This window comes from Anguilla anguilla, chromosome 1, assembly GCF_013347855.1.
Source record: "Anguilla anguilla isolate fAngAng1 chromosome 1, fAngAng1.pri, whole genome shotgun sequence".
NCBI lineage: Eukaryota > Metazoa > Chordata > Actinopteri > Anguilliformes > Anguillidae > Anguilla > Anguilla anguilla.
The window spans coordinates 14,233,521-14,247,879 of NC_049201.1; the positions used below are offsets into that span (position 1 = coordinate 14,233,521).

The 14,359-nt window shown below is 43.7% G+C and overlaps 1 protein-coding gene across 1 annotated transcript in view; it reads left to right on the plus strand.

Moving 5' to 3' along the window:
* Positions 1 to 5,431, plus strand: part of prkcha (protein kinase C, eta, a) — a 38,542-nt gene extending 33,111 nt beyond the window's left edge. The window contains exons 13-14 of the mRNA XM_035434901.1: positions 2,914 to 3,060; positions 3,238 to 5,431. Of these exons, the coding sequence (XP_035290792.1) occupies positions 2,914 to 3,060; positions 3,238 to 3,387 (297 nt within the window). The 3' untranslated portion in view covers positions 3,388 to 5,431. The remainder of the gene's footprint in view (positions 1 to 2,913; positions 3,061 to 3,237) is intronic.
* The last annotated feature ends 8,928 nt before the right edge of the window (positions 5,432 to 14,359 follow it).

A 14,359-nucleotide genomic window follows, 5' to 3' on the forward strand; every position in this document is an offset into this window, starting at 1 on the left:
CATGCTGTATGGTACAGCATGGGGTGGATCCTGAAAGGATCATGACATGTTGACCTGTGGGGGGCGGGCACAGAATTGATTCGACCTGCGCTCACGGAAACCTTACTCAGCTCCACCCAGTCCATCACTTGGGACGCTGGAGGAGGGGTTCATAAGAGCCCTGTGGCTCCCCTCTGTATCCACCGTTAAACAGGAACAGGCAGCTTGATTAATGGCACAGAGGCACAATGCACAAGTGAGGCCAGCGCCCCGTATTGGGTCAAAATAGGACACCATCTTATACAGCACTATAGAATACAGCAGTCTTTCGCTATACTGATTTACTATGAACATCAAGTCAACGGCTATAGCTACTTGCTCTCTGCAGCTTGTGATGACAGATGCGATTAAACAAACCTCGTCTTCCTCAGGCAGCGATGAGGAGCTGAGCTCTGTGCCCGCCTTTGAAAGTTCACTGTGACCGCGCTGCGTAAATCATACAGAAATGCTGTGCCCCCCCCCCCCCCAAAAAAAAAAAAAAACGAAACAAACAAAATGATTATCTGCATATGAAACCGCGATCACAATCTCCCCTTCCCACAGTCGGTTGATATGCAACCTCTGCGTGAGTGCTGCAGAAATGCAATATCTCATTATCAAAAATATGCTGACAACTTACTTGTGCCCACCCAGGCAGTTCCTCTGCCCCCCAGCCCCGCCCCTCACCCCCCCCGGAGACGGGTTGCATCAGTGCATCTGTGACGGGGTTCTCATGATTGGGGCCCCGTGGGTCTGCTCTCCATCCCTTTTCCTTTTCAGGTTTTCATCCTTGTTCTCGTCTTTCCAAGTTATTTTAAATACCTCATAAATTCTTAGGCTGCTTGCACAAATGCGGTGAAGTTCTGGCGGCCTTTTTGGGTAAACGCTAACAAGCGCATCCTGGCTGATGTGTGTGAAATTACTGCGCACCATATATGGGTTTGATCGGGTTTGACGAGTTTTTGCGTTGGACTGGCTTAGCTTGGTCTTGTTTGCCATGTCGCAGGTTTTGTAGCTGCTGTGAGTTGTGTAAACATTATAGAGAAGTGGGCCACTCCACTATCTGCTGAGAAAAGCAGAACTGGTAGATTTTTATGGAATTCTGAATCACTTTTTCTGTCTATGCACTTATTTCATATTTTATTTATATTAATACTTTTGGTTTTGATGTGCACAGATTGGAAGAAGTGCATTATTAGTCTTATCCTTCAGCTCATAGTACAGTATTCAGTAATAAAAATGATTGTTACAGAGGTATTTGCAGAAATGCATTGAGCACATATACTTTTCTGTGATTGGCTGTTTGCACCATGTGATTATCTCTACATTATTAGGCAGCAGTCGATGACATCGTGGTGGTGGGTAATCCCATTCATTGGCTTAAAAAGTTAAAGCTTATTGAATGTTGAAGCAAACGTTAAGAGCATTACAGTGCATGCTGCTTTGGCTGGGAGAGGATTTTTTTTGTGGGCCGCATTGCATTTGATGACTCTCTGCCTGGATATATCAGAACAGTCTGGCCGTTGAGTGTGAATCATCTGACTTCAGTATTCTGTGGTCAGTTAAGCCTCATGTTCGTCTGTCTTCTTTAATCAGAAAATAATGGAATGGAAATTTAGTGTATTGAGCTTAAACAGATTGTTTGTGGTCAAAGAAGGGCTTGCAGTTTTTCCGCTGCATAGATACCACTCTTCACCCCCCCCCCCCACCCCCCCCACCCCCCACCCCCCCCCCCCGAGGAGCCCGCAGGCTGAAAAATAAACACAAAGCCACAATTACAGTGTGCGAGTCTGAATGCCTCCCACGCTGAGAAGGGCTCCCATTTCCCCCACTCCACTAACCCCCCCCCCCCCCCCTCCACTCCGCTGTGAGGTCATCTGAGTTTGTGGAGCTGTGTGCCGCGCCTCCTCTGAGACTGAGAGGAGGTGCTAGATGAGGCTTGTGGGAAGAGCGTGTGTGTGCTTCTATTCTGAGCAGGGCGGATGGTACCCCAATTTGCTCCCTGGAAGTGGAACCCCTGTACTGTGACATCAAAATAAAATAAAAAACATAAAAACATAAACCTTTACACCTATACACTCTGAACATGGTGCATTCTGTTAGCTTTCACTTGCTACAGGCAGCGTGTGCTGCGTTGTTGTGTGAAGGTAGAATGTGCTATGGTGTTATTCTTGGTCTCAGAAATGTGCAGAGAGAAAGGCTTATTGTAGAACGCTCAGAGAAACAGGAAGAGAGGAACACAGCAGTGGAATCCCAGTTTCTAAATGTGCATTCTGGGGGAATGACTCTCTGTGAAGACTGCAGGGCAGTCCGTGCTGGGCCTGCCAGCCGAACCACACTTCCTCTCTAACACGAGCGTGTGGTGCAGCGGTTTGTTAATCACCACTGGACCCTTGATGAATCTTATTTTCTTATGCACCAGTGCTGCCTGTCCCTCTCAACACTGATTGGCCGATTGGTAGTATTGCCTTTTTTTTAACCATTATTTGTCTTTTCTGTTAAGCAGTACATTGCTGTGTTCATATTGTTACGAAACTGGACTTTCCTCTGGTGGATTGCTGTTGTACATCAATCAAACGATTTTCATGTTTGACACTATTCAAATTTAAAAGTTTTGAAGAGGAGCGGTTAGGCTGTTCCATTGAATGCTGCTTAAGCTTCATATTGATGAACTCTCAGAAAGAGATCTTTTGTCAATTCCGTAACTGTGGCAGTTATCTGATTACAGGCAAATTGATTTATGAAAATGGCACTTCTGTCCACGGAGCACAGGGCTGCAGTCCTTATCTGTTCATTGAGAGATATGGATTGTGACAGGACCGTAAGCAGTGCAGCGTGAGAAGCGGTCTCTCCCAAACACCCTGTGTGAGCGAGCCCTCTCTTCTCCCCCGACAGTTTCTCACCAAGAACCCGCTGCGTCGGCTGGGCTGCGTGGCGGCGGACGGCGGGGAGAACGCCATCGTCAGCCACGCCTTCTTCTCGGGCGTCGACTGGGAGAAGCTGAACCGCAAGGAGATCGAGCCGCCTTTCAAGCCCAGGATTGTGAGTTCAGCACGGCGACCCCTGAGCCCTGGCTACTGGTGTCTGTGTCTGCTGTCTCCAGCCCAAGCCACAGGGGAAGCTCTGTTAATGCAGAGGGGTGGGTTGGGAAGTTTTGTTTACGGGGCTGTTTCAGTCTTAAGTGGCCCTGATCTCTGTTGTTTTTCATTGCTGTCACAGAAAACTCCGGAGGACGTTAATAATTTCGACCCGGACTTCACTCGAGAGGAGCCCACGCTCACACCCATCGAAGACTCGCTGATCCCCGCCGTCAACCAGGAGGAGTTCCAGAGCTTCTCTTTCACCTCCCCGGATCTGCTCCTTGGCTAGCGCTTCTGCTCCTCTGTCCCTCTCCCCATCCCTGTCTTCCTCTTCCGCTTCCTCTCTGCTTTAGTGCTGTCTGCACCCGCCTGTCTGTGTGTCTCTGCCTTCACCTTCACTTCCTTCCTATTCCTCCTGCCTCTTGCAGCTGCTGTGACTGAGCATGGTGTACCCAAAGACCCTGATGCAGTGCATGCTGGGTGTGTGGCCTCGCCAGCGTCCCCAGGCAAGCTGGGCTGCAGGGCGCTACACAGAGCGCCCGGAACATTGGGCACTCCCACACCTGCCACCATGCCCTGGGAGGGGGGGCATTCTGATAGGATCACGCCACCATAAGGAGCCCGGGTGTTTGGCTCCCAGGGGGAGGGGCTGAGAGCGCAGAGATGTGGCGATACTCTGGTCCTGACGATTTCTCTCAGAACGACCTTTTCATTCAACATCCCCCTCTTTTCCTTTAATCTCCACCGTTTAAATTTCAATTCTTTCTACTTTTTTCTTGTTTGAACTTGCCCAGTACGCGTCAAAACAACGCGAGTGAAATTTGCATTCAGGTACTTTGAGGCGATGGGCGGTGCTTGCTGTCTGAACGGCGCGGGGACATTTTCCGCCGCGCGTGTCTCACCCAAAGAGGCCGAGCGCTACGTGAGATTGCTCACGTCAGCTGCGCCCCCTTCACTAAGAGCGCTGAATATAGAGTGCGAACCCGAATCTGATGCACACCGCCGCCGTGCACAGCCTCAGCCCACCGCACCACGGTGAGTCACAGCAGGCAGCTTCCAGTAGACGCGACTGTTGGGCAGTCCCTTACTGCCGAGGCTTCCTGCCAGCGTCAGGCCACTCATTAGCATCCCATGGAAGGGCCTTGTGAAATACTTTTCCGGTGATGTGGTTCTCAGAGCTGGACTATTAGCCTGAAGAGAAAATGGATGCCAGATTACTTGACAGTTCAGCCTGTTGGTTTCTGTGAAGGCAGGATGGGGGAAGAATAGAGAATTTGTTTTAGACACTGGCTGTGCAGTTCATAACAGTAAACTGCATTACTTCAATGGCCGTACTCTTCTGTTTGTGTGTCTGTTTGCATTTTTTTGGGGTCTTGGAGCCATCTCAGTGATCTCTACCAGTCATCTGTCAGGAAATACACTGCGTGGGTCTGTTGTGCTATGCGTGTGGCCAGCCGTTTCTCATTCACTTACACGTACCTCCACAAGCCACTCCTTAAGCCAGACTCATCCAGTGCAATCTTATTCATCGCTTGCCTGAATGCATTGCTTTCAGTTACCACAAAAAGCCTTCTGCATAGAGAAGGACTGAAAGATCTCATGTGGAGACTTCAAAGCTGTTGCCTTTAGTCCGTGATCTGAACGGCCTGCTTTTGGTTTACTGAAACATGAGAGTTCAGAACAGCCGATATGTATCTAGTATATACGAGTGAGACAAACACAGTTGTCTTACTTACCTTTATTTCAAAATATTAGCGGTCTCCAGTGCTCCGTCTATTGTAACCATGACTGTAAAAGAAGTAAAAGTGGTTGAAAAGAGTTTTAAAAAATCAACAAATGCAATTTATTTATTTGTACACATTGCTTATCTGGAATAATGTACTGTTATTAAAACTATGTTAACAAATGTGAATCTCACAAATCGTTTTGAATTGTATTAAAGGGCATAGTTTTTCAGGTATTATTGAATGTACATTTGCTCGATTACTGCGCATTACATTCCGTCACATAGAGCCTGTGGAATGGGGTGAGAGCATTGAGGCCTACCAAGAATGTACAGAACTAGTCCTTTTTACCCACTCTGATGACTGTTGACTTACACGTCTGTAAATAATTATGCTTTCACTGTAGTACTGGTAAACTTGAGCACTGAATCAAATCTCTCGTGAGATGACCCTGTCGGCGGCATGCTGTCTGTGTCCTGCACAGTGAGACACTGGCTGTGGTTCAACACGCAGCTGGATAGCCTCTTTTGTTCCAGGCACATTCTCAGTACTGCAGAATAAGTATAAAAAAAACACACATACAAAGTAAAATAAAAATCTAATTGATGATACTGGTGTCACTGGTTTTTTTTATTTATTTTTTTGTGTGTGTGCTTCTTTGTTTTCACTCCTGACTTAAATTGAATGTTATTTGATATCATGGGCATTAAAATATTGTTTACCCTTTAGTGTCCTCTTGATGTTTGTTTACCCTTTAGATCAGTGGTAACCAACCCTGTTCTTGGAGATCTGCCATCCTGTGGGTTTTCATTTCAACTCTAATTTGGCACACCTGACTCTACTAATTGGCAGCTAAACAAGACCTCCAGCTTTTGAATGAGGTGTGTTTTGTTAGGGTTGGAGTGAAAACCTACAGGACGGTAGATCTCTATGGCGAGGGTTGGTTACCTCTGCTTTAGATGGTTGATTTCCAGGGTCTCTGTGTTCAGTTTGGCAACTGAACTGTCAAAGAGCAAGTATATGAACTCCCATCAGCGTTTCAATAATTCATTCCCTGTAGCACTGAAACGCCATCAGTCACTGCTAAAGGCTAGACTGTTGAGCCATGAATATTTCATTCTGATAAAACAATCATATCACTGCTCCCGTCTCAGCAGGGCAGTGCCCAGCTCGGGTCCCTTGGCTCGGCTGAAAACCTTTGAAGTGAACTGAAGTCTTCTTCGCTCTGTTTTCTCACTCCTTTTAGCTCGCGGTCTCCCCACGGTCATTTATAGGGCTGTTGAGCAGAGTGCCGGGGGAAACGAGAACAAACGAGTCGCTGGCGCTCACGCCCGCTTTGCTGCAACGCTGTTTCTCTGGAAGCGGTGCCAGGGAAAGTGATCATCGGCTCTGCTGTTGCGGTCTGCTCCGCTACGCGCCGCTGACGCAGACGGGGTCTGCTGGCGCAACGCAGCGGTTCCTCTTTGCCTGATGCCCGGCGATTCAGCGCCTCTGAAAAGCCCGCTCTTCCTGTGGGGTCACGCCAGGTTGCGCTCTCTCTGACGCCTGTCATACAGGAAGTCGTCTTCAGCATTCCTGCAATGCAGATGTAAAAGCGAGTCCTGCAGGAACTCTGTCAGTAATAGAAATTACGTTTTTCCTTTGTCGCAGCAATAAAGAGCTTCACCTGCTGTTGGGGCTCCTTATCGGTGTCTCGTCTTCAAAAGGGAAAAGATGTGGAGGGAAGATGGGATAATATCGAGCATGGACTCCCTCTTCAATGTGTCTCTGAGCTCTGCAGCCGTGCAAACAGAGCATAACTAGATGCGCCTCAACATGCCTCCTGCGTGCCTTTCAGAGAAGCCGTAAACATTCCTCTCAATTTCTCTTACCAGGTTTTGGAAGTAAAGTTTACACGTTGGTGACCTCAAAGCAAACACTGAGACGGCCGTTTACGAAGTTTATTATGTCGGGACCTAGCCTGTTTACTCCCCGTTGGATTAACGGCTGTTCATATAAGATGAAGCGGCTCTGTGTCATGAGAAAGAAAGGGAGGTATAAGCTGTGACCTTCTCTTGCACATCACACCGACCCTTGTGGCTTGTGAGTGGAGTGGTTCTGTCAGGTACGAAACGTGAGGCAGCTCTCTCCCCTTCTCAGAAGTTATTTATAGTGCTGTGTTGTTGTACTGCAGCCTTTGCGTGCAAGAAAGTGTCGAATGTGGGCAGTTTTTTGTGACCAGTGTCTGCCTCCTGCATTTACATCATTTTTGTAAAACATCATGTAAAATACAAATTGAACAGAGGATTATTTTTTCCATCTGTAACCCAACATCTGCAGTTCCCACAGTTATTGAGTTTGTACAAGATGGATGGAAACCTCACTGCATTATGTTCTCTTCCATTGCCATTTTCATTGATTTGATTTGAGTAAATTGCATTCTTATGGAAAGTGGGTTAGTCTATTTGGGGGCCACAGTCAATGGAATGGATTTGAGTGCCCTTGACATCATGTTTCTTTAATTACACCAAGACTGGATGTTCTTCCTTGTTGCCTTCGCTTCACAGGAACCGAATTAAATTGATTCATTCCCATCCATTTTTAATTTGGTACTTTATACAAAGTAAAGAGTGGTTTAAAAAGAACAAATGCACTCGTATTACTGTAGACACAGTAGATGCTTCTGTGCCATCTGTCTTCTGGAATCAGTACTTATGCAAACCAGCACTGAGTTTGACCAGCTGGATTTGTAACAGACATTTTGCAAATGCAACTGGATCAGTGTGTTTCACATCAACAGTGGTGGGAAATCCACCATTACGCAATTGCAATATACATCAATTTTAATGGTTTGTTACTCTGTGTATGCTGAGATATTTATTGCTGTCTTGCACCACTGAGATCTACAATGGTGTATGAAGAGATGCTGTTTATTAAAGCTCAGGCTTTCTAGCTCTCATCCCCACTCAGAAAGCTCTCTCTTTTTAATGGATCTAATGTGATATACGAGCCCTCTGCCTTCAGGGTGATGAACGAGTTGAAATGGACAGTGAGCTCTTTATTTATTTATCTTATTTCAGTGGCGCTGAGCTTCTCTTCCAGAAGGACTGGAGTGAGCACATTTACACCTGCCCTGTTCCTTTGTTATTCCACCGCTACATTCACCCTTCTCATGTCTGTTGGGGATGTGACAGTGGATCATATAACATTCATCTGCACTGAAGAGCCCTTACGTCCTCTTCAAGGGCAGAGGCTGTAGGTTTGAACATGCCCATGTTCCACTTTTTTCTGTTGACTTAAACATTTACATTCCATGGATGAATGATTCTCAATGTGTAGGTCTCTCATGATATTGGGCAAATTCTCTCTCATGCATGTATATGATTAATCAGCAGCTATCAATGTCATGTTAGGGGTTGGGGTGGGGTTCGGTCTAGTTGATAAGAGCTCTACAAGCACATGCAATGAGGCATTCTGTTTAACACATATTAGTAAAAGCTCATTTCAATAATTGAATAGACAGTGTGCATTGGAACCAACTATCAATAACATTTTGAAAATATCTTTGTTTCACGTTCTTCACTAGACCAGCAATGGCACATCAAAATTTTACCGTATGTCCTCAGTGACAGATTAGTGTACAATTACTATCTTATTACCTGACCTACATGTTAACCAGAACCTATTCAGTGGGCCCCAAGAGGCTTTTCTAATATAAAAGTTTTATAATTACTTTCTGTATCATGATCTCACTGTGTGCCACCTCTGTAAGATCACATCACTACAGTAATCCTTTCCCTGCACAACAAATAACCAGAACACATTACAGCTCAGTGAACCTGGTCTTCATTTTGGTGCTGAGATGAGCAGGAAGTGAAGAAGGTCATTAGTGCACAATGTAACAAGCCTTCTCGCCTTCTCCCACGCTGTACAGTCTGGCCGTTTTTTTAGATCTGAAAGATTGATAAGGAAGCTAAAAGTATGCCATCTCATTCTGACTAGCAAATCGCCTACTGCACAATATTCGCCACTCAATTTGCATCACTTAAGAACTATCTAATACTTCTTTGCAGATTTAGGGCAGCACAGAGAAATGTAGGCTACTATTAAAGACGTCATTTTGAAAAATGTAATATCACTTTACTTGATAAATTTATCCATGGTTCTACTATCCCTTCCAGCTCTTCATTCACTACACTCGTATCAGTCAGTCATTTATATGCATTACATTACATTACATTACAGGCATTTAGCAGACGCTCTTATCCAGAGTGACTTACACAACTTTTTACATAGCATTTTACATTGTATCCATTTATACAGCTGGATATATACTGAAGCAATGCAGGTTAAGTACCTTGCTCAAGGGTACAACGGCAGTGTCCTTACCCGGGAATCGAACCTGCGACCTTTCGGTTACAAGCCCAGTTCCTTACCCACTGTGCTACACTGCCGCCATATGCCACAGACGTATCTCTGGAGTGCACACAAATACAATACAAACTGTCTAACTTCATGTTTAGGTCATTGAGTTCTTTGTCCTGAAAATGTTTACATACAGCACCTCAGAATAGGACTTTTGTTTAAGAATTAATGCAGGGTACATGTCTCTGTCCTAGTGGGCATTTAAATTCTCTTTAGCAACACATCAGAAATTCAACTGAGTTAAATCTACAGGACAGTTATTTAGGAGCTGGCTGTGAAAGCAAATCAAGAAGACAAATGAGGCCCTTTGAGATTTAGTATGAAATTAATTGTAGGGCTTAATTTCTTCTTTTTGAACTACTATGTGTGGCACATAGCCTATATACATGCTAAATTTAGAAAAAGTTACAGTTCAGCACCCCATTGCCATCTCTATGCCAACAAAGCAGTACAGTGTCACTGTTAACACCCTCTCCCCTACTGTTAAGCACTGTCTTTCTCATGAAAGTATGACTCCATTCACAGTGGCTGATTTTCAATGCTGCTCTTACACCTTGCAGGCTGATTTGCATTGCAAATCATATTGAACCCAGACAAGTCCAGCTGGGATGTCATTCAAGGGAGCCAAAGACAGCCATGTTGACAGTCTGTCTGAGCTTTTTATAGAATACAATGGGGCCATGTGTGTGTGTGTGCCGGCCTCCTCTATCCTCCTTGGGAATTCTGTTCTCTAGCCCCATCTTAGAAGTGTCCAAACAGCCACACAGGACAGACACAGCATAAGAAAGAGCTTGCTGCTTAGCATACTAGCCTGTGAACCCACCCATTGTATAATGCATGAAGATGCCTTACATATGGTGGGGGAAGGCGGTCTACATATTGTCACAGTTTTATTTGTTTGTAACAAAACATTTCTTTGTTTGACCTTGACTAATTTTTGCCCAGAATCTGCTTTTCGGCACCTGCAATTTACTCTCAGTTGAATTATTTCAAGGAAAGAAGGGAAATGAGAAGGGAGAAGCTCATATCCAACAGTTCTCCAACAGAGTTCATCTGGATGGCCTATTGTTCCTGCTAAGTAGGAAACAAAACAATAAATGTGGCAGCGAATGCAGGTCACAGGAAGGGTGCTGTGATTAGACAGTGTGAGAAGAGCCCAGAGACTAAAAGTGCTTGACTACCTGGCCTTGAGAGCCATCACCTCAAAGCACAACAAATCAACAGTTCTTGTACTTTCAACCCCCAATGGAGCAATGGTGGACTGTGTTCTTAGGTGTGGCCACGTGAATCAACATTGGAGCTCTTCCTGTCTTCATATGGGCAGGAAGTCCTGAAAGACTCCCAAAGTCCCTTGCATCCTCCAACTGCAGCCGGGTGTGTATTTTTAACTGAAATCTAAAGCAATGCAAATGATATGAGCTACATGCGGGCAATTAACAATATCAGGAAACTGTCCTTTTGGCAAAACAGCCACTTGTGACTATCATGCATACTTCCTGTGTATAAACTACAGTGTACCCAGGGAAAGATATCAAAAGAGTCACATCAAATTCAGATTATTTGTATATGCAACTGCTAGCCCACTGCACTAAAGACAATATCACCTAGCAAATCAGCTCAGTGAGTTTTTATATGTTTAATCAGTCTTTCAGGTCCAAGTTCCATTCACAAAAAGATGATGTCAATAAGAAAAGTCCATGATGCTTAAATCTCCATGCATTCAGGCAAAATAATAAAGTCAGTTTTATGTATTGGACAAATGCATCTGTATGCAAGATCTGGACTGAGTAGGAAAAGTAAAATAAATAAAAAAATATGCATTGCTTAGTGGTGGTTCCATTAAATTATATATTATATTCCATTGCTCAGTGATGTTTGTGTGTTTATTCGCTATAAAATGGAACATATTGGATTTCACAAAAAGAAGTGCTTAGTTTATGTATCCATTTCGTACAAAAAGCCATTTTAAAATAGCCCCTAGGCTGGTGACAGGAACAAAATTCTATTTTTGGGAGAGGTTCACTGTTCAGCAGATTAAATTAGGAGTTTTACATTACTCTACAAAGCCACCATAAAAATGATGATCTCTCAGTTAGCCTGCATTATGTTATTACGGCATATGATTGAAACAGGTCCTCTGCGCTTAGAACTGAACTTTTGATATCTGATATTGTAATGCACTACAATATGACGACAATGATTTTTTTCCAGGATCCACTCAGGTCAACCACTACAATGTAGAACATGAAAGAATATTTGCCCTTTTTCATCAGTACAGAACTGCTGAACAGTAAAAGTTAATGTTTGAAACCACAAAGTAACACAAATAAAGTACCGAATGTAAAAGTCACAGCATGCACTGTGGTTGGGTTTGGCTATCTTGAAGTGGGTGATATTTAACTGGAAATAGATAGAAAAACCAATATTTTACAAACCAAAATACATCATCCTGCTTTTCTGGTGGTTTACAAATGGCTTCTGCTGGGTGTCACAGGATTGCATGGCTCTGGGTAAGCATTATAGTATCCCACTCTAATCTCGCCTCTCGTAAAAAGACTGCAAACTGTGCTGTGAGCACAGGACATTGGATTTCACCTCTTCATTTCATTCAGTGTTTTTATTACTTTTCCTCGACAAACATCTTTTTTTTCTCAGTTTAGCTAGAAACAGAAAGAATACCTACAAGGACTGTTGATTCAACAATCAACTGAAGATTGATCCGTTACATTTACAATGCTAATGGCCAGCAGCACAAGCATTCCTCGCTGACGTAATCTGGGTTTTCACCTCTTGGCTGACTGACTGAGCCTGGATTGAGTAGAACTGTTTACGGTTACGCAAGCTCTTTACTCAGCTTTGACAAAACTTTTATGCATAAACATCTGTGGCAACTTCTTAATTACCACCTAAGTTTCGACCACATTTCTGTACATACAGTAAACTATTTTACAGTAAACTACATTGTTTATTTTATCATGGATTTGCAGATACTTTATATCACATACCATATTTTAATGTGTATTTACCTTTCTCTTCACACATTAACTCCTTATGTAATTTGAAACCCTAATGCACACTTATTTACAGGTGAAGCCCCACATTCCTTGGCACATAAATTATCTCAATATAGAGCACAGTTGTCACCAGATATTTTTTGTTTTTAGGCCTGCCACACTGCTAGAAAGCTAGGCTACGCTACAAATATATGTATGCAAACAGAATGGAATGGTCATTCTCTTGAGAGCTGTAATGTTCTAATGGCAATGGCCCCATCAGCAACAGAATGAACAACAAGCAGAAACTTACCTGAGAAGAATGTATAATCTTACAAAAGTCTTGATTATGGCTCCCTGAAGACAACCCAGGGCCCAGTCACACCAATGCTAATGTGAGCAGCCTTACCTGCTTTTATTGATCACAGTGGAGAGCAATCAGCCCGTCGGGTTAAAAACACACAGCAACAGAGCCATTGAGAGAGAAAGTGGAGAGAGAAGGCATTTAGCAGACCAATCCTTTACTTCTTCCATCCCTGAGGCTGGCGGTGGTGTATATATTATTCCTTTCAAAATTGCTTTTCTAATAGAAAAAAACCCTTGAGGACATTACATTAATTCTGAAGTCCTAATGTCATGGCAGTAAACAGACTTCAAGTGACGGTTTTAGTGCGGTGAACCACACTTATTTAAGGCTTTACATATTTCATTATCACTTTTTTTTTTTTTTTTTTACAAAATTGGTACTGTTTTTTGTGTGGTGTCTTAACCAATAAATTGTTCCTCTAAATTTAATCAGCTGCTGCTATTAGAGGGCACATCTGAGAAAAATCTGTCAAAAAATTATGTATAGGAAAAATTATGCAGTAATAATCACATTTTCTAATTTGGTCACATTAAACATTTATTGTTGACATTAATCTAAATCATTTTATTTAATTTAGCCATACAACATGTGGCTGCTAAACTGAACTACAGATCCTTGGTTGACAGCCTGCCAAGTCCAGTCAATTGGGATGGGCAGCAACAGTCACTTCACCACATCCTGACTGTATTACCACATCATGAAGTCTGATCTGCTACTGGTATGAATTGAATGCAAACATTTACTTCAAATGAACAGATTGCTGTGAGAGCACGATGCTTTGCCAGTTCAGTGAAAAATTGATATGAAGGGAGCTGGTTTTTGTTCCCGAGAGTGGTTAGCACTGTTCCCTCACAACAAGATGGTCTTGGGTTCGAATACAGCCTGGGGCATTTTTGTGTGTGGAGTTTGCATGTTGTCCCTCGTATCTGTGTGGGTACTTCCTCTGGTTTCCTCCCACATGCAGGTAGGCTAATTGCCCATAGGTATGAGTGAGTGAATGGTGTGTGTTCCCTGTGATAGATTGGCGGGTGTATTCCTGCCTTTTGCCCAATGCAGGCTGGGATCCAGCACCCCCTGTGACCCTGTCCAGGATAAGTGGACCAGATGATGGATGGATGGTTTTCGTCCCTCCTCCTGTAAGTCTGCCAAATGTCAATGAAATCAGGATGTATTGTAATAGCTTTCAGCATTGTGCTCTGAGTGGCAATGCTAACATTTTCACATTGCGCAATTCTGCCAGCCAGTTCTGGGAACAGCACCCAACCTACCAGCCAGTGAATAATCCAATTTTTATGTTGGCTCGAAGGCCACTAATTTTTGGTGACAGGGATAAATGTCTGTAGTTGATGCAGTCAAGTGTACATATAGCCTGTTGAGGAACTTTCCAGGATAGATGATTAAATGTTTGTGGAATTTCACATTTTTTTCCATCCTTGCTCAGAGCATGATGGAATTCTTGCACGACTCACACGTTTCTCATAGGAAAAAGAATCAGCAGAGATTCAAAACCTTGGTTCCTCCCTTGCCAGTTCGGACTGCCACAGACAGCTCAGTAATCTGAGCTCATCTTGAGCAGTTATTCATCAGTCTGTCCAGGGATTTTTTTTAAATCAAGTGTAATCGTTCAAGTGCAACTCTGTAGTGGGTGCAACAAATGTGAAAAATCTTTATACAAATCTTTATGTAAGTCAACAGAATATGATTCAGGATCATATCATATACCACATTTAAGTAAATGAGAGAGGAAGGTTGTGCACAGAAGGCGGATTGTTG